The following is a 21,220-nucleotide window of genomic DNA, read 5'->3' on the forward strand; positions in this document are numbered from 1 at the left end:
AACCCGTACAGACTTCCCGCAAAGGAGAGGTTGAAGAGCGATTAAGGCTAAACGAACAGTTCTGGTTTCTAAAAGATTGATCAACCACTCCGCTTCCTCTTCGGACCACTGACCCTGAACAGATACTCCCCAGCCTGAAAGACTGGTGTCGGTAGGGACCACAGTCCATTCCGGAATCTCTAGCAGTACATGTCACTGCAGATTCGCTGTCTGAAACCACCAATCTAGGCTGGAACAAGCAGTCTCTGTAAGAGGAAGGGGAAGGTGGTATAGTTCCGAAACCGGATTCCAGCGTGAAAGCAATGCAGACTGAAGTGGTCTCATGTGCGCAAAGGCCCAGGGAACCAACTCCAGAGTAGAGGTCATTGAACCTAAAACTATCAAGTAATCCCGCACACAAGGAATAGGAATAGACCAAGTCTCGAATTTGTGATTGAAGCTTGAGAAGGCGATGCTCCGGAAGGAACACTATCCCTTGAAGAGTGTCGAACCGTGCACCCAAAAACTCCAGAGATTGGGAAGGTAATAGCTGACTCTCGTCTTCGTTGATCACCCAGCCTAGAGACTGCAAAAGGCTGATTACCCTGTTGATTGTATAACAAAGAGATTCCGACTTCGCTCGAATCAACCAGTCGTCCAGGTACGGATGTACCAACAGGCCCTCCTTCCTGAGTTGAGCATCCACCACAACCATTATCTTGGTAAATGTTCTGGGAGCTGTGGCTGATCCGAACGGGAGAGCCCTGAATTGATAATGTTGCCCTAGAATGCAAAACCTGAGAAACTTCTGATGATCGGATCGAATGCAGATATGAAGATAAGCTTCGGTGAGGTTGAGAGATGCTAGAAATTCTCTGTGAACCGAAGCTATGACAGACTGAAGAGTCTCCATCCAGAACTATGGAATCCTTAGACAACAGTTGACCCCTTTTGAGATCGAGAATGGGACGAAAGGTTCCTTCCTTTATGGGAATGACGAAGAAAACTGAATGACGACCTTTCCGATGTTGTAACTGGAACTATAGCTCCTAGGTCGCTTAAACGCTGTAGCGAGTCTTGGATAGAACCCATTGATCCGACATACATCTGGCCCATTCTCCGTAAAACAGAGACAGCCTGCCCCTATGATGGGAACTGGAGAAAGGACCGGCCTTATCTCATTGGACAGACTTTGTGCCTCCTGAGACTTGGGAAGTTCCAGGTCTACCAAAGCGGCGGCCACAAAAGGACTGAGACCAATTCTGTTATCTACCTGATGACTGTTTAGCTGGAGAAGCCGACGGACGAGAACGAAATCTTCTGTTAGACTGAAAATGAGAGCGAGATGAAAAAGAGCTTCTAGGTCTAGGACGGTCCTCTGGCAATTTGTGAATCTTATTTTCCCCTAGGGACAGAATTAAATCTTCCAATTCCTTACCAAATAATAATTTTCCCTTAAAGGGTAAAGCCCCTAATTGAGCTTTGGAGGATGCATCTGCGGACCAATTCCTCAACCAGAGAAGTCTGCGAGCCGATACAGAAGCAACAATAGAGCAAGCCGAGGTCTTAATGAGATCATATAAAGCATCTGCACTATAAGCAACTGTAGCTTCCAATCTACCAGCCTGAGCAACTTCCTCTTCAGAGAGGGAAGAATTGTTTTGTAAAGCCTGGACCCGTCTTAGTCCAGCTCGCAAAGCCAAGCTACTATACATGGCCACCCGCACACCAAGAGCAGAAACCTAAAAAATTTGCTTAAGCTGAACCTCCAGCTTACGATCTTGGAGATCTTTAAGAGCCGTAGCTCCAGTTACTGGAATAGTTGTTTTCTTAGTGTCGGCTGAAACAGCAGCATCCACCTTAGGAAATTTTCAAATTTCCAAAGCTTCCTCAGATAATGGATACAATTTTTCCATGGCTCGCGCTACCTTAAGCCCCAAACTCAGGAGTATCCCCCTCCCGGTATATAAGGTCAGTGAGAGAAAGATGAAAAGGAAATGATGTTGTGGGACCTTTAAGGCCAAGCAATATTGGGTCAACGCCACCCATCCTAGAATCCTTCACTAAAGCCTCGAGACCCAATTCCAGTAAAATTGCTGGAATTAAGGGACTAAGTTCCTCTCTTCTAAACAGGCGGACTACTTTGGGGTCATCCCATCCGCAACATGAGGGTCTGAACTAATACTCAAAGCAGGGTCTTCATTTAAATTCCCCTCCGGCAAGGACTTGTCCGGGATAGGTAAAGAGCCATGCTCAGAATCATCTGAAGAAGAAAAAATTGTCTGATCCGGACCCGGACGAAGGGGATGCTTCGGAGCTGACCCCACTCCCAAATCCGTGGAACTAGCCCTTTTAGAGGAATTTGGCTTTAACCTCTGTTCAGATGAGACTTATGTCTCTTATGAAATTTCTTAGATTTGTAAGCTTTGCGAAGAAAACGAAGAAAATCCCCTGAAAAGGTAGGAGAAGAGGAAGAAGAATCTGAAATCTCCTCCAGGCTTTCAACCGAGAAATATGGCCCTGTTTCGTGCAGCTTGTCTCCCCCAGGGACCGCCGGCTGCGGTGACAGCGGAAGCGGGTCAGAAGCACCCTGAATAGCTTGTTGTGTCACCACCCTCAAAGTAGACAGGAGTGCCTCAGTTCCAGCACTGCAGCAAAATGAGTCCGGGGCAGGAGAGCAGCTGGGCCGAGGTTTTGGGGCCGCGCGAAATGGCCGAGTCCCTTTTGTTATCGGCAAACTTGATGAGCCTTCTCCCCCCCCCCCCAAGGAAGATAGGATGAACAGAGACTCTCCCTGGAGAGACGCGTGCATCTCCACAAACACAGCAGGCCGCGCCTCGCAGCATTATAAAGAAAAAACGGCGTGAAATAAAAAGTATGAAATAAACTAAAAAACTAAAAAGAAACCCCAGCGAAAAACAAAGGCATGGGCCTACCGAACACCAAAAGGTAAGTAAACAACAATTCAGCTGTGAAGAATTATTTTTATTTTTTACCTGACCGAAACGTCGCGGCCTCCAGGAGCTGCTCCAAGTAGAGTGAGTGAGCCGGGCCCCCCGGTATCACCCCTGCCAGGAGTGGTTGCTGGGTTCAAAACCTCCCCAACTCCGGCAGCCTCAAAAACCAGGAGGGATAGTCCTCCCAGGACTTGGCAACCTCCCGGGAGGCAGTGAAACGGCTGTGAAGAAAAATAAAACCTTTTTTTTTTTTTTTTTAAATAACTTAAATGAAAAGAACAGGCTCTCTTCAAAAGAAAAAGAAAGTCTGCAAAAAATTAACTTCTAAACTACCTGACTAAAAAATAACAAACTACCACAGACTGCAGGGGTTAGGAACGTCCACCTCTGCTGGGAGACAGAGAAATACTGAGTCATTAGAATGTTTTCTCTGCCTCCCTCTGCTGGATTGGTGACATAACCCAGGGTCTGGACTGATCCAGGTACGTACAGGGAAAGGAATTTATCCCCTTTACACTCACACTTATACAGGGAATACCCATTGCACATTCTAACACCCCCCCCCCTGTCTACCTGTAGCACATCTCTACAACATTCAGCTCCCTCACACCCTCTCCCCATATCCCACACCTGCCTTTAGTCCAAACTGTGAGAGCAAGGCCTCCAGATGTGGGTCTCCAAGGAACACAGTGGGGTAGAATTCTTCTACATGCTGCCGCCTCCACCAGTGACTAGGAAGCTCCCTGCAAGGGGGTGGGGAATGACAGGCAGACAGTGAGCTTCCTATCCAATTCAACAGTTTTACCCTGTACCCCAGCAAATCCATCCATCACTATAGGTGCAGAGTTCTTGTTCTTACTCCCACAAACAGCAAAGCAACCTTCCTGATTCACAATCTGCTTCCCAAATTGAGTAAGAAAAATAGGGAGAATGCAAGTCTACCATTTTTGTGCTCTTTCCTGGCCCCTCCCCCCCCCCCCCCAAGACCACCCTTCATAATCAAGGTAGGCTCTCTGCCTTTCCTTGAGACACTCCGCACCATATCTGCAGGTACCCTTCCCTCCAGATATCCAACATCAACCACACCCCCTCCCTCACCCCTAGGCATCCCCCTGGGCCATTCCCTTCCCCAGACATCCCTCCTGTCCCAATCTCCTCATGCCATCAGAAGCATCGTTCAGCAGAATGTGTTGATCCTTACCCATTTTCGTTTGGTTCTGCGAACCAGTACTTGTAGAGCTGGGCTCGGATGTACAAAGGAGGCTCAGCACTGAAGGGATACTTCAGCTCATCTACCTGCACTAGATGAATAACTGTCAGGAGAGAGAGAGAACCCAGACAGACATTAGTCAGGTAGCCAAGCCACATGATCTTCAAGCATGGGAAGGAAACCCCAAAGATACATGCCCTCTTACACCATGCTAAGAGGGTGGGAGAGGGGAATCTATGCAATTTCATAGGCCTCAGTGGGATCATTGCTTTCCCCTTTACTGTTTCACATTTAGGGCTCTTCAGCTTCAGCCCTGGTGCAACAGCACCTTGAATGCCTTGGGCAGTTCTGGTCTCTCCATCTCAAAAGAAATAGTGGAATTAGAAAAGATGCAGATGAAGGCAACAAAAATGATAAAGGGGATGGAATGGCTTTCCCCCCATGAGAGGCTATGCAGATTAGGGCTCTTCAGCTCAGAAAAGAGACAGCTGAGAGGGGACATGATAGAGTGGAGTGGAAGGGGTAAATAATGATTTACCCTTTCAAATAAAACAAGGGGACATTCCATGAAACCACCAGCAGATTTAAAACAAAATCAGAGTACTTTTTTCACTTAACACACAATCAAACTAGGGAACCTGTTACTAGAGGAGGTGGTTAAGCAGACAAGTATACCAGGGTTTAAAAGAGGTTTTGACAAGTTCCTGGAGGAAAAAGCAAGTTTACTTACTATAAACTGTGTTTTCCATAGATAGCAAGATGAATTAGCCATGCAGTCTGGGCATCCCTCCGGGGGGTGGCTGAGGCAGAGCTTCTCAAAGATCAGAGTTTTGCTCTGTGTGCAGTTGTGCATCCTTCCCCACACAGTTCCATCTTTCTCCTCAGTCTATGTCAAAGCGTTTTTTTGCGAAGCATGAATCTGGAGACCCTCCGAGGAGGTGGGCAGGTCAGCATGGCTAATTCATCCTATCTACAGAAAACACCATTTATGGTAAGCAAGCTTGCTTTTTTCTGGCAGATAAGCAGGCTGAATTAGCCATGCTGTCTGGGAGTCCACAGCTGAAGGTCGAGAGCGCATTCTGAAGACTCCCGTCGGGAATGCAGTGTTATTCCAATGTCTGACTATGCCAGTCTGTGCCCAATCACTGTTTGCTTTGCGGATAGTTGCTTCAAGTGGTCACCGACTAGAATATCGCCTCGTCTAGCGCTGCATCCAATGTGGCTTGCTGGTCAAGACAGTAATGAGACGTGAAAGTATGCAGCGATGACCACGTGGCAGCTTTACAGATGTCCAGTAAAGGAACCTTGCGCAGATGAGGCACCAAAGCTGCCATCGCCCTCACAGGATGTGCCTTTGGCAAACTAGTTAGGTTCGCTGATCTCTTATGGCAGCAGAAGTGAATGCACTGTGAAATCCAATTCGATAGAGTGTTTGGAAACTGGGATTCCCGGGGCATTCAGGTTGAAAGAAAGAAATAGCTGTGAAGCTCTGTTTTCTGAACGTGTTCTACACTTATAGTAGGCTAAGGCTCAGCGTGTGGAGCCATCGCTCACTGGCATGCTTGAGCTTTACAGGCTTCAGGAAGAAGGTTGACAATGTGATGGTTTGATTAATGTGGAAAGCTGAAACCACCTTGGGTAAGAAAAGGAGTGCGTTCATAAGGTCTCCTTGTCGTAGTGAAACTGCAGGTAAGCGGAGTAATGAACCAATGCTTGTAACTCGCTGATTCTCCTTGCCGAGGTTAGGGATACCAAGAACAGCACCTTCCATGTGAGATCTCTCATATAGCTGCTCTTCGAAGAGGGAAAGCATAAGCTGCTCCAGTACTAGGTCAAGGTCCCAATGCACTGGTGGTCTTAATCGCAATGCCCCTTCATAAACCAGAAGACTAGCAGGTGGCCGTACACTGGTAGACCACTGCAAGGATAAGCCACAATGGCACTTATATAGACCCTCACCAAAGCCGTTGCCAGTTCCATCAGATTCAGGGAATGGAGATATTGCAGCAACAACTCCAGGGTACAGGAGAAGGGGTCCATGCCCCTGCTGTTACATCAGGCAGAGTATTGGTATCACTTGCCTTGATAAGTTTTACTGGTACTGTCACAGCAAGTGCAAGTGGCTTAATACTGTCCTTTCAACCTCCATGCAATGAGATGAAGCAAGGAGTGCATACGGTGAAGCAGAGAGATCTGCACTGTGGCCAAGGGAATAGGCGGGGCAATGGAGAGTCATGCTAGATAAGTATACCACGGTTATTTGGGCCAAGCTGGAGCTATCAGAATGAGGTCCACAACATCCGCAATACACTTCTGCACAGTTCTCGATATGAGTGGATCTGGTGGGAGTAGGCGTAGAGGAGCCCCCCTGCCACAGCATGAGGAGTGTATCCTGAGCGAGTCACTTCCTGTTGGGATAGACTGAACAGAATTTCTCCACCTTCCTGCTGCACACCGTGGCAAAGAGGTCCATGCTTGGAAGGCCCCACGTCACAAAAGAGCTCATCTGCCATGTCCTGCTGACGTTTCCACTCATGCAGATGGAAGATCCTACTTAGTTTGTTGGTGGTGGTGTTGGTTTCCACCTCCCCGGTAGATAGGTTACTTGGAGGGTGATGGAGTGCTCATTCGCCCATTCCAGGATGTGGACCACTTCCCCACACAATGTCCAGGAACTGGACCCTCCTTCCTTATGAAGGTGGTGACTTGATTGTCTGTGTGGATCATGATGGTCCTCCCCTGTAGGAACTTCTCGAACATGCGAATGGCATTCCTTATTATCTAGAGCTCTAAAAGTTTTATCTGCTGGCCTCTTCCAGCTTGACCAGAGCCCCTGCGTCTATACCTGTTCCAGGTGGGCACCCCACCCTTTGTTCGAGGTGTTTGCGGTAAGGACTACTTGATGAGCCAGGGGCAAAAGTGCGCTCTGCTGGCAAGAACTGTGGGACACAACCAACACTCCAATTCCCTTTTCATGACTGGGGTCAGACTCACTCGTTTGGACAGCGGTTTGGGGGGGGGGGGGAACGAGTACACTGTACCTTTAACCCCCCCACTGCAGGCGTTTTATGTGCAAGCACGTGCGTGGCACTACATGGACGGCTGCCATCATGTGGCTCAGCAGGGTCAGGATCCAGCGGCTGAGTTGTAAGAACAGTCCTTTAGAGTTGGGTGCGTAGTGTATGGGCCCTCCATGCTGGCAGGAATGCCCTCTCTAGCACTGTATTATTTGGGCTCCAATGAATTTCAGATTCTGTGTGGGTTACAGACTGGATTTCTTGTAACTGATAATGAAATAGAGGCTCTCCAGGCAATTAATTGTTGCTTCCAAGCTGCACTGCAGAGTTGTCATTCAGGTAGGGAAATAGCCCCCTTCTTTGAGGTGGGCCACTGCTACCACTAAACACTTTGTGAAGACCCTCAGGACAGATGACAGACCAAAGGGTAGAACCTTGTACTGATAACGGCGTGTGTTGACTTGGAAATAAAGGTAGCGCCAGGACGAGCGATGCATCGGGATGTGTGAACATAAAAACATGCCATACTGGGACAGACCAAGGGTCCATCAAGCCCAGCATCCTGTTTCCAACAGTGGCCAATCCAGACCATAAGAACCTGGCAAGTACCAAAAACTAAGTCTATTCCATGTTACCATTGCTAGTAATAGCAGTGGCTAATTTCTAAGTCAACTTAATAGCAGGTAATTGACTTCTCCTCCAAAAACTTATCCAATCCTTTTTTAAACACAGCTACACTAACTGCACTAACCACATCCTCTGGCAACAAATTCCAGAGTTTAATTGTGCGTTGAGTGAAGAAGAACTTTCTCCGATTAGTTTTAATTGTGCCACATGCTAACTTCATGGAGTGCCCCCTAGTCTATTATCCAAAAGAGTAAATAACTGATTCACATCTACCTGTTCTAGACCTCTCATGATTTTAAACACCTCTATCATATCCCCCCCTCAGCCATCTTCTCCAAGCTGAAAAGTCCTAACCTCTTTAGTCTTTCCTCATAGGGGAGCTGTTCCATTTCCTTTATCATTTGGTGGCCCTTGAGGTCCAGCAAACATTAAATTGTTAGGTAGAATGAACTTGATATGTCATCTTGAACTTCTCCCGCTGTAGGAATTTGTTGAGAGCCTGCAAGTCCAGGATTGGGTGGAGCCCCGACTTTTTGGGGATAACGACGTATTGGGAATAGAATTTCTGGTTCAGTTGGCTGTGATAAATATGCTGAATGAATTGTTGCTGGAGCAAATTGTTGACTTCCTCCCACAGCAGGTGTTTGTTCTCTAAGCTAGGCTGATGAGGTTGCACCTGGTGCGGAAGACCTGGGATGTTCTGAAGTTCAAAGGGTACCCCTCTCTAATGATGTCCAGCACCCAACAAATCAGGTGATTGCTGCTCAGGAAAGGTAAAAGGACATTCTGCCTCCTACCCTCAATAGTGAGTGGCCTGGGTATCTCTAAAAATTCTGCTGAGGCTTTGTGTTTTGCGGTGGACGCTGGCTCTGTGGCTTGCTGCAGCTGGGTTTGCGGAAAGGCAGGTAGATGATAGGCTGGGTATGGCTTTAAGGCTGTTGCTGGAGACACTAGTGACAAGATTGCTATATTCTGCTCTTTCAACTGAGCAACAGTCTCCAGCAACTTGTCACCAAACAGGTTAACCATGAGACACAGGAGATCAGCAAATTTTTCGTGGACATCCTCCCAAATGGCGCTAGCTCATTAGCCATACCATCCTTCGGGTAGCTATGGCCTCCTCTGTAGACTGGACGGATGTCGGAGGCATCATATTGTTCTCAAAAGGTGTCTCAACCCCTCTTCCAGGTCATGAACTTGCAGTGGTGGAGCCACATTTGGCAGAGCAGCTGCAAAGTGGGACTTCAAAGACTGCAGACACTTACACGTATTGCGTGATGTAGAACTGATGTGGTTGTATTTTTGCATTCAGCATGCCTGCTTGGAATGCCAAAGTCATCTAAATATTTGCAGCTGGGAGGGGTATTCAAATGGAGGTGGGACTTCTTGGCTCATTTCATGGCTGATTAGATCACCACTGAGGCATGTGATAGTTATACCATGCTGTAGTACAATGACTGATGCATTTTCAACTTTAGGTCAGTTTTCCGCGAGGTCGCTTGCCTGGGAAAGGGGGACTCCCAAGCCTTCCTCATTACTGAGACCAGAACTGTGTGGGATGGCAAAGTGGTAGACTCAGCTGGAGCTTCAAAAATCTTCAGGATCCCCAGCACCTCAGCCCGTGGGTCCGGCGTCTCCGTGTTTTGATGTTAAGTCGAGCCCCCCACCTTTTCCATGATCTTAGAACAGGAAAGGTCCTTGGAGGCAAGGCTCAGGCTGCTCCTCTGGCAGGTCTGATGGGTACCCTGTCGAGGAACCTGGCAAAGTAGGTGGTGAAATTTGTGTAGAGATGTCCGGCTGTGGAGAGAGCTGAGGAGGAAGACTGCTTCCTTGAGGGCGAGGCCTTCAGAAAAAAAGGAAAGAACAGTACACAGGTGTACTGCCCCTGGAGTCACTTGGAGAAATGGCTCCCAGCAAGACAAGGCCTGCAGTTTGGAAACCCTACACAGAACAAATTGCCACAAGGAAAACAGTTTCAAGGTCAGCAACCACAAGGACAGAGTACGAGGCGGTCTAAACGTAGGGCCTGCCAAAAACTCCAAAACCAAACTAAGACTCCATAGGGGCACCAGAAAACAAAGTGGGCCAAAGATGACCCCTGAAACAGGCGAGAGCCACTACTTGTACCTTAAGTAATTAAGAGCCAAGCCTTTATTCAAGCCATCCTGCAAAAATTCCAAAATGAGCGGAATCCTGATCAAAAAAGGAAGAGAACCTTGATCCTCACACTCCAAACCCACACATATGCCAAGCAAGTGGAGAACTTTCTAGCTCTTAGCAATGCAGATATCACTGCCACGGAGTATCCACATTTCAGCAAGCGAGCCCTTTCTGGGGCCATACTGTAAGACAAAATCAAATCGGAGCTTTGTGGGAACAGGTCCCTGCTGCAATAGGTTCCTGTGCGCTGGAAGTTGAAGAGGCAAATCCACCAGGACCCTCTGCAGATCTGCACACCAGTCTGGAGCGACCAAGGGTACCATTCCTCTTGTGCCATTCGATCTTTCTAATCAATCTGCTCAACATGGGCCCCAAAGGAAAGGCAATTCAGCAACTTGTCTTCCAGCCACTCCTGCACTAGGACATTAATCCTCAATGATTTCAGACCTCTTCTGTGGCTGAAGAATCGCAGAACTATTGCATTGTGCAAAGCACCAACAGGACATCTAGTGATCCTGAATCACCTGAAACATCTCGTCTGACAACTCTCCTGGGTTCAGGCTCTCCCTGCTGAGAAAGTCTGCTTTTACATTGTCTTGCCTGCAATGTGTGAGGCTGAGATCATCTGGAAATGCACCTCTGCCTATTCCATAAGTTGATCTATTTCCTGCAACACTTGTTTGTTCTTGGTAAGCCAGTTGTGGCATTATCCAACATTATTCAGTCCGATCAACCCTGCAGCATGTCACCAAACTGTAAACATGCCAACCGGATCACCCTAGATTCCAGCCGATTGAAGTTCCATAGAGACTCTTCTGCGTCCTTGCGCTGTCAGCTTCTGACAGTGAGCTCCCCAACCAAGGAAACTCACACCCATCATCAGTACTAGCCAGTCCGGTGGGGACAGGGAAACTCCCTTCCGTAGATAATACACCTGCAGACCCCACTGCAGTTGGGAGGAGACCATCCAATCAGCAGGTGGAGGAGAATCAAATAGTCCTGGGACTGCGGATTCCATCGAGAAAGCAGGGAGCACTGAAGAGGACCCATTCGCCCTTGCCCATGGTACCACTTCTAGAGTCACTGCCATTAAGCCAAGAACCTGCAAGTAAGACCTGGGCACAGTGTGTTCAACAGACTGAGCTGAGCTAGCAACTTCTGAATTCGAGCTTCTGGCAGGAACACCTTGTGCTGCTTCATATCGAACCGAACCCCCAGGTATTCCAGCAAATGAGTAGACTGAAGGCTGCTCTTTGCTAGGTTCACCACCCAGCCAAGTTCCAGCAACAGGGGAATCACCTTGCGAATCACAAGGTGGCTGTCCTCCAGCGACTTGGCGCAAATCAGCCAGTCGTCCAAATATAAAAGTGTACTAGGATTCCATCCTCTCAATTTTGCCACAACTACATTGGAAAAGGTTTCAGGAATAGTGGCCGGACCAAAGCGCAGCACTCGAAACTGAAAATGGTGTCCCAGAACTGCAAACCGCAGGAAGCGTTTATGTTCTAGTTGGATGGGAATGTGAAAATACACCTCAGACAGATCTTGAGGGGTCAGAAATTCCTGACTGCAGGGCCATTATCACAGAGCGCAAGGTCTCCATGCGAAAATGCTCCACTCACAAATGACTTGACGCATTTGAAGTCCAGGATGGGATGAAGAGCCCTCCTTTGGCACAATGAAATAAATGGACTATCACCATGTATTTTCTTGAGATGTAGGCACTGGGACCACAGCCCTCAGACTGAGGAGCTTTACCAATGCACCCTCCGTGGGGAGTGGCAGGGAGACTCCATGTACAAGTCCCAAGGAGCACTGTGAAACTCCATTGCATATCCTTCTCATATCACCTCTAGGACCCACTGATCCGATGGGATTTCGACCCACCCCCGACAAGAGAGGCATCCCCCTATCTCCTGTTCCTGGGGCAGCAAAATTTTACTGGGAGGTTCCAACTACCCAAGCCTGTGCCTCTTCTGTTGCTCCTGCTTATCTTCTGGAAAACAAGGAACTGGAGATTTGCCCCACTTTCTGGCCAGTTGCTCCAACTCACTGCCAAACACAAGCAAACCGATAAAGGGCAATTTGGAGAGAACAGTCTTGGAAGTCACATCAGCCAACCAATTTCTCAACCATAACCGACGCCTGGATGCTATCATCAAAACAATCCCTCTGGCTGAAGTGCGGACAAAATCACAGCCCATATCTGCCAAGAAGGCAGCAGCTGGTTCCGTAACTGTCTGAAATTTACCCCCCCCCCCCCCCCCCCGAGTCATCGACCTCCTGGGAGACAAGCAAACAAGAATGAGCCACCAGGGAACAAGAAGCAGTTGCAAGGTCATTGCTACAGCTTCAAAGGCTTGCTTAAGGATAGTCAATCTTTTTATCATGAGCATCCTTCAAGGCTGTTCCTCCTTCTGTTACCGTCAGAAAAGAGGCCCCAGACAACTGGTCCGAAAAGAAAGACCTTTATTGCATGCAAGACACAGCTGAGAACAATGGCTCAGAAATCTGCGTGCCCCTCCCCTTCAGGAGCTGGCTTTTATACATTCCACATTTCTTATCTTTTACACATGCGTTCTACGCATTGCTGAGCAAGCATATCCCGGCTGAGGGGCTACTGACCCCCACAGGACTAGTAGTCCACTTGGAGACTGCACACACAAGTGTATCTATCAAAAAATGTAAGCGCTCTTACCACTGGATCCAGAGGGTACAGGCCTTTCAAAATTTGACCCCTTTGAAGTGAGCCTCTGGGGCACCCCACTCAAGATCAAGCTTTATGCAAGGAAGCCAAAATGGGATTTCTCTTTGGCTCAGACACCGAATCTGCCCCAGGAATTCCCAGCATTTTCAAGGTCTGGGAAATCTGAGCTGGCAGTTCATCTCTAATCTGGGGGGGGTTCCCCCCCCTGCCAAGAGAGGTAGGGTCGGTGTCACCTGTGCCATCATTGCAATTTGATTTTGATCAGGCTGCCTGCATATATATATATCTAAGATCTAAGAGGATGAGGGCTTGGAGGATAGGGAGGAAATCATTAGGATTTAAGAATGGTTTTAAATGTCCATAACACGTGGAGTTTAAGGAAGGAACTCTTCACTAACTTTCACCTGCATATGTTGTAAAAGGTTAGATTCTAGAAGCTTGGGGGTGTTTCTTATGGATTGCGAAACAGGACTGGTCCATTTTTCAAAGTGAAAAATTATTGATATCCCATTAGAAGTGAATCTAAGGACCTCCTTGGTTAGTGCTCATCAGTATCTCATCCCCCCATCATGTACTGCTCCTTTGGATTTGCATTAAATCTTAACTGCTAAGCACTCTCCCACTCCTCAAGCTTTCTTAGATCTCATTCTGTCTACTCTCAGGGGTGTCCACTTTGCTGATCTTAGTGTCATCTGGAAAAAGCAAACATTCTTCTAACCTCTAAGGATACTGAATAAGACTAATGCTAGGACAAACCCCTGAAGCACCCCACTAAGCACCTCTCTTTTCACAGAGTAAATTCCATTCACCATTGCTCTGTCATCACAACCAGTTTCCAAGCTGGTCTACCACCCCCCTGGGCTGTTTACTTTATTAATAAACCTCCTCAGGATGCCAGTTTCAAAAGCTTTGCTATAATCCAAGCATATTACATCAAGCACACATCCCTGATTTAATTCTCTGGTTTTCCAAGCAAAGAAACGGATCGGATTTGTCGGACAATTTCCCTCTTGAAAAAACCATGATGCATTGGATCCCACATCCCACTGGATACAATGCCTCTTCCGCTCTCACCCTCCTTCTTGCCCTGCAGCAGTCTGTGGATGAAGCTGGTGAACCAGGGGCTCTGGGTGTGGTGCCCCAGAGCTGCAAACCACATCTGCCAGTCGAGTCTAGGTTGATGTGGTGCCACAATAGGTGGCAAACCACTCACATTGCCAGGCTTGTACATGAATTCAATTTCCTAAAAGGAAAAGAAAAGGAAACACAATAAAGGAAAATGAACAGGAGCTTGCAGCATCTGCATATATGAAGGCAAAGCTGAAAGATCCAAGTGAATATTGCCGTACCAAATAAAGTCCTCCTATTTCTTGGATGATTCATTTACTACCCAACCATCTCATTATGGGGTTGATGCACAAGGCTGAGCATTAAAATTCAGCATACAGTTTTAACGCATAAGCTATTTTTGTTTTAATTCCAGCTGCAGTAAGCTAATGGTATAATACATCAGGAGTTAAAAAAAAACAAATGCACAAACCAGAAAATGTGCACAAAGGAAAAGCTTAGTGCACAGCAAAATGATTTAGATGCAGAAAGCATTTTTGTGCACATAAATTATCCTTTATACATGGAAAACCTCTGTGCATATAAACCATGCTTTCTGCATATAAATCCTGACTACAGGTCTCTGCACTAGAACTCCAGCTTCCACCCATAGACTAACATTAGCTTTGGAAATTTTAGACCACCTTGGACTAGAAGTCAAGTTTCCAGCACTAAGAAAATTAAAAAACCCCCAAAAACAAGCTAGTGCACCCATCTGCATTGGGGGTGGGGTGAGGAGTAATAGCTAATGCACAAAATACTCCCTGCTGCATTAGCAGTAAAGTTTGCGCACAATTGAGGATTAAACCGTGCCTATATCTCCAAACCACCTCACGTGCCTTTAGCAGATGAGCCAATTGCTTTGTGTAAGCTCCCTGCAGCAGACCATCTCTAGTAACAGTTAAAGACGGCAGAAAGTCTATCTGGCCCACCCAGCCTGCCTCCTAAGGATTAGCACTGAAGTCAAGTCGCCCTCCCGGAGCAGTCCCTCAACTTCAATTCTGTATTCAGTCTCCCTTCTTAATGATCATTTGACAGTCTCTAACCTTGGCATTGTACCTGGCCTAGACCATAACTTTCACTTTTTCATCTGTCTGCCTTCCATGACCTACATAATACTGCTCAGCTACATCACTTTGGGGCCGCTGCAATAAATGTGCACAGAAAACAGATGCTCAGTGTTGAGCACCCACGTTCCTAATGCGTGCCCAGTCACCTCTCCTGGGTGTGTGATCCAATATTTAAACGGGGCGCTAGGGACAAACACGTGTCCCTAATGCCTTCTTGGAATTGGGTGCACAGGAGAAGTGGCTGACAAGCAGGTTGGGAAAACGGATGCTCAATCTACAAGCATTCATTTTCTCCCCCTACTGGCATATAAATGCACAAGATACACGGCCTGGACAGTATCTTGTGTGTGTGTATTGGACGTCCAGAATTTTTTTTTTTTTTTTAAATAAATACTGGTTTATTTGATTCCTCCTACTTAGTATCGCTATGATTCTATTACGAGGAATCACAGAAAGCAGGATTTTTTTTTCTCTCAATTCACCCTTGAGTGTGGCATACCCATAGGCCAAACTCAGGCTGGCGTAAAATTTGCTGTGTTGCAAGGGTATATTGGACACGTGGAAAATGTATTGGATCGCGGGGATTAGCCAATAGCCTCATCTGCATGCATTTACACATGACGAGCTCTATTAGCTACGCAGTGATTTGGACACGGGTTTTGGACGCACTAATCCCTGTATTGGATTGGGGGGGGGAGGGGGGTCAGTGCACAGTATTGCATTGGCCTCTTTGTTGCCTCTGTACTTAACTAGATTTATACTTCCTCTCTTCACATCCCGATTTCTGCAGCTCTTTATGGCTTCCCCAAGATCTCTCTCCCTCAGTATATCCTGAATGTTGCCACTTTGTTCTTCCTCACATATTCCAAAAGCAAGACCATAATACCACAGTTTTATGACCATCCCCAGCTCCCTGAACGAAAGAGCCTGGGTCTCAACTTCCTGCTTGGTTTATAAAAGGGTTGAAAGACTTGCCCCTGCCTCTCTTCCAACCTTATTGGCAGGAAAAGGTCATAAGGCTTATGTAGCCTGCCCACAACTATTCAGCTCTACAATCCCTATTGCTCCCTCAGAGATCCCCTGTGCTTGCCCCATGCTTTCTTGAATTTAGACAGTGTCCTTGTCTCCACCATTTTCAGTAGGAAGCTGTCCCCATGCATTCACCACCCTCTGTAAAAGAAATATTTCCTTAGATTACTCCCAAGTCTACCCCCCCCCCTTTCACCTTCATCCCACAGCCATCCATCATCCTCCCTATTCTTTGCAATAACTCCTGTGTTGTCCAAGCTCCTACAATCTGGGTAGAGTTAGTAGCTCATCTATATAAATCGCTGCTCCCTCCGTCTACAATGTACTGCTAACATCTTATTTTCACCAATCCTCACCATATCACCACACTTGCTTCTTCCCCCAAGCTTGCTAGTGATAGTGACAATACTTATCCTTGAGGTATGCAGGGGAGCTGGCTCAAGAACATTGCCATATGGTACCATGTGGGAGATTTGCATTAGATTTCCCTAGTATTAAAGGTGAAGTTTCCTCGATTCCAGTTAGAGTAGTCCAGACCATTGGGTTATGCTCACCAACCAGCAGATGGAGACAGATCAACAAGCTCGCTGTCACTCCTTTTATGCATCTGTGCTGCCACCAGCCTGCCAGTATTTCTGTAACAAGCTAATTGTGGACAGCTTTAAACCCAATAAAACATAAAACTGAACAAGAGGACTGTAGGGTCAGAGGTCTTGGTCCTTTTCCTTTTCCAGAACCCAGTCCTTTCATTTTAAGAAAGTAGGTAAAGGTGGTTCCTATAATTTTGGAGCTTCTAGAAGCACACAGAGATTTTTGGAGTCTTATCTCCAATTCCAGAGATAGGTGGCCATCTAACTCCATTTTACCACAGGTGGGCCCAAATAACTTTGATCAACGGTTCCTAAACCTCATACAGGAAGGTTACACCCTAGAATTCTCTTGTGCTGTTTTCAATGCATTTGTGGTTTCCCCCGTCATTCTGTCAAAAAAAGGGAGGCCACAAGGTTGAAGAGGGGAGCAGGGGGGGGGAAAAAATAATGAAAGAAACCACCAAGGGTTCTCCTGGAACCATCTGTTCCCCAGTCCAGAGCTGCTCAACAGATACATATAAGCAGTGACATCAGCGAGTCTGTTGATTTTTGTCTCCACCTTTTTTTTTTTTTTTTTTTTTTTTACAAACAACGCTTGTCGCTGTCCACGGTCCTGGAGCCCTAGTCCAGCAGGGGTGAGTGAACCGGGCTCCCCGGTGTCACCCCTGACGCTGCTACTGGGAAAGCCGGGTCCTCGACCCTAGCAGCGGCCTCAACCAGGGGGGGGTAGTCCCCTCAGGACCTCACAACCCCCCTGGGAGACAGGGCGGACGGGACCTCAGGGACAATTTAACAAAAATCAACAATCCCAATTAAAAACACTAAACTGGCCTAAAACCAAGAAAAAGAAAAGAACCGACCCTGACGGAGTACCAGAACCAGGGCAGGAAGGAGCTGTGATCGGACCTGCACCATCTACTGGAGACAGAGTAAGACTGAGGGGCTGTGACTGGCACAGGGGCATATATGCTCCGCCCACAAGTTTTAGTCTGTCTCCATCTACTGGTGCGGAGTCACAACCCAGGTGTCCTGGACTGATCCTGGTACGTACAGGGAACAGGTTTTTGTTTTTTTTTTTCAGCCTACCAGGATGTTTTACCTACCATCTGCTGGAGACAGATTACTGACAGGCTGGTGTTTGCACAGATACATATAAGCAGTGACATCAGCGAGTCTGTTGATTTTTGTCTCCACCTGCTAAGACAATGGTCTTGACTAGTCCGACAGGATGAAAAGAAGTCTGCATTGACATGGATACCTGGAGTGTTAGTCTCCCCTCATCCTGGACTGACTCCATCACACTAAGTCTGCATTGGCAGAGAGTTACCTTGCAAGTGTCACAATATCTGCTCAGTGAACAACAGTTCCCTGGCTTTGTCAAACTAGTTAGTAATTACCTTCCAGGCCTTCCGGTCATAGCTTGCTTCCACCACTACCTCTGGCCGCCCTCCGACCCCAGTCATCCTCCTGAAGAGCCCATAAGAGTTCACCAACTGGTATTGGTCCACTGCATTATGCATGTGGTGTACAGCTGGCCAAAGATTCCCATTGGTTTCGAATTCAATATAGGTATAGGGTACCTGTGGAGCAGACGAGATATGGGACAAGAGTTAGCACAACTAGGAAACAAACTATCTGTACCAGCTGAAGAGATTTCCAAGCTTTTACAAGTCTCCAGCCCCTGTATTCAGGCTTCACCAGTCCACCTCCATCAACATGCATGCCACCTGTTCACCCCGAGTCCTCTCTTCTATAACCTCTCTGAACCAGTCTCAATCCACCCGCATGCAATGTCTAACTAGCTTCTACCCATTCCCTGCAACATATACTGCAGCCACGGAAGCTCCCAATCACTTACTACCAGGCTTCAGGAAGTAGATGCTTGTGCTTACTAGGCTGATGGTGAACATCCCTACGGCAGCCGTTGAAAATATAGCCCACTGCAGCGTAGCCCAGAGTTTCCAGAGGAAGCCCCTGACACAGGCACTCCTGGAGTGGGAAGAGAGGTTGCAGAGTACACATTACCAAAAATTTACACTTCACTCGACAGGATGGATAACAGGTGTCAGGAAAAAAAAAAAAAAAAAAAAAAAAAAAAAAAAAAAAAAAGAGTAAACCCGTAAATGATCAGCAGGCCGAGGTGGGGATAACTTGACAACTCTGCAGGATTCCAGCATTGCAGAAGTTTTTAGCCACTCCTATTTCTATAACTCACCTGTTTTATGATAGGGGGAATGGAGGGGGTTGCTTCTGCTGGCAGCCCCTCCTCTTCTTTGGCTGGTGGAGCCTGACGGACCCTGCCAGCTCTGCTGCTTTTGCCTGAAGGCTGCCTCAGCAAAAAATTAAACCCAAAAAACCCCACAGCATGCATTATGGAGTCTTTGGCAGCCAACAGACCTTAACGTAGCAGTCTTTTCTCCCACCATTTATGGTCTTGCCTACCACTACTCCTTGTCTGATGTCAGTGTCATGGCCGGACAAACCGAAAACACAAGTTCTTTATTTCATAAAATGTGGCAAAGATTAAAGTGAGCAAGACCTGGCTACTCTCTGCACACAATGCATACCAAGCTTCACGTGCAAAAGGTACAAAATAAGCACTCATTCATTTTCAAGTATGGAAAGAGTAAATGTGGGAGAAGAGGGGGAAGAGAAGCACAAATAGAAGGAATAGATGCCAGCAAGTTTGAGGGGATGTTAAGGCACAAGGAGGTTTCATGGTAAACATTTGTATGCAGTCCAAAGTTCAATAAAACAATAACTAATTATTTCCTTCCATCCACCATCCTCTTGTTCACCACCACATCTGTGGTCCAGTTTCCTTATTCAGATTTGCCTTCATTCTTACATTTAAATCTTCAAATGCCAGCTCTCTCTGACCTACATTTGCTGTTTTCCTTCCTGATTAAGATCACTTGTCTTGTTGCTGCAGATCTGGCCACATTCCTCTCCCAGCTTGGTTTTCTTTGATCATCATGGCATCCCGATCAATATAAACAGGTCTGCTTATTAGGACAGCTTTAATCAGTTAGACTCATTCAGGGTTTAATTAAACACAAATTTAGATAGGACCTATGCTTTAGCTGCTTATAGGGAAATTTATTACCCCTCAGGCTAGAAACAATACATAAAGTGAGTCATATTTTAATCCCTTAGGACAGCAAAATTTACACTATAACCCTCTAGTCCACCTTTATATAATGTAAATCCCCTACAAGCAATTCATTGACTGCCTCAGCACAGAAGTCCTGCCTGAGCTTATATCAAGGACAGTGCTAAGAACAGGCTATACCCGAAAGTCATTACAGATGAATCTTGCCTAAGACAACTACAGCATTACGTAGACAGGAGGCAACAATCTGCTCACAGTTAAAATAAATTAAAAAAAGTTATAATGCAGCTACCGAACCTGTACATGGCAAATAGTATCTCCCAAGCCAGGGAGGCAGCTCCAATCCACACTGTGGGCAATGAGACAGTCTTCAGCCACTGGATAAACTCGTGGAAAGTGAAACCTGCAAGAAGAAGGGCAATAAACACAAATGTCTATTACAAAAGAGTGGAGAAACCTTTGTTGTTTTGCTCCGATTGGCTAGCTGGACCCAGGAGTATATACAGGCTGCAAGACTTAGGCAGATAATCATAATACAGCCTTAGGGGAGCTGTGAAGGCCAAGTACAAAAATAACTATATATCTGGTTCATATAAGACAGAGTCCATTTTGGATAACTGATCATCTTTTTTACATGCATGGCTTCCCAAACTAGAGGTTATGTTTGGGGTCACAAAGTGCCTCAGAGCAACACTTTTAAAGGCACCAATAGCGCTGGCAGAGGAAGTTAGCATGGGTCTTGTAAGCCACCATGTACTCGCTGGTGTCATCCTCACATAAGTTTCTGTGGTAAAGGAAAATTAGTTTACTTTCTTTACCTTACAATTTTCATTCCTGTACCACCACGGATCAGCCCAGACTCCTGGGTTTTGCGCCCCCCTTCTAGCAGATGGAGACAGAGCAGTTATCAAAACAAACTCCACCTATAAATAGGCTGATGCCACCTACAGTCCTGCAAAGCAGAATGGAACTCTCAAAACCATTATAACTATATACAATAAAAGGAAACAAACCGGTCCACTGAACCCTCCTGGGACCTGAACCTTGAAAACCACTTGAGGACAAGATTCAGAACTCTGCCAATCTGAAATCAGATAATATAAGAACCAAGCGGACTCTCCCTTTCTCACATGTCTGTGACGGGTGGGATTCTGGACTGATCCGTGGTACTATAGGAACGAAAGTTATCAGGTAAGAAACTAATTTTACTTTCTCTGTATGCACCTGGATCAGTCCAGACTCCTGGGATGTACCAGAGCTTCCTTACTTGGGATGGGATCCGGAGAGGCCTGCTCGAAGCACTACCTCTCCAAATCATCCCACAACTGGAGCCTGAACATCCAGTCTGTAATGTCTTGCAAAAGTATGCAGGGATTTCCACGTAGCCGCCCTGCAAATCTCCTGTGGTGATACCATATGACACTCTGCCCAAGACACCGCTTGCGAACGAGTAGAGTGGGCATGCAGACCCGTAGGAAAAGATCTACACCGAAGGAGATAGACCGAACTAATAGCCTCCTTTAGCCAACGCGCTATAGTAGCTTTGGACGCCTGCTGTCCTCGTTTAGGACTGATCCACAGCACAAAAAAAAAAAAAAAGGGGTCAGTCACACGAAACTCATTGGTAATGCAGCAAGACACTGAACGTCGAGCTT

At 46.8% G+C, this 21,220-nt stretch overlaps 1 protein-coding gene across 1 annotated transcript in view; it reads right to left on the reverse strand.

The window, feature by feature from the left end:
- Positions 1–21,220, reverse strand: part of LMF2 (lipase maturation factor 2) — a 57,289-nt gene that overhangs the window by 3,680 nt on the left and 32,389 nt on the right. The window contains exons 8-13 of the mRNA XM_029615301.1: positions 19,863–19,968; positions 18,346–18,442; positions 17,851–18,033; positions 13,732–13,900; positions 4,138–4,249; positions 3,571–3,679 (exon numbers count right to left, since the gene is read on the reverse strand). Coding sequence (XP_029471161.1) covers positions 3,571–3,679; positions 4,138–4,249; positions 13,732–13,900; positions 17,851–18,033; positions 18,346–18,442; positions 19,863–19,968 — 776 coding nt within the window. The remainder of the gene's footprint in view (positions 1–3,570; positions 3,680–4,137; positions 4,250–13,731; positions 13,901–17,850; positions 18,034–18,345; positions 18,443–19,862; positions 19,969–21,220) is intronic.

This window comes from Rhinatrema bivittatum, chromosome 9 (assembly GCF_901001135.1).
Source record: "Rhinatrema bivittatum chromosome 9, aRhiBiv1.1, whole genome shotgun sequence".
Taxonomy (NCBI): Eukaryota; Metazoa; Chordata; class Amphibia; order Gymnophiona; family Rhinatrematidae; genus Rhinatrema; species Rhinatrema bivittatum.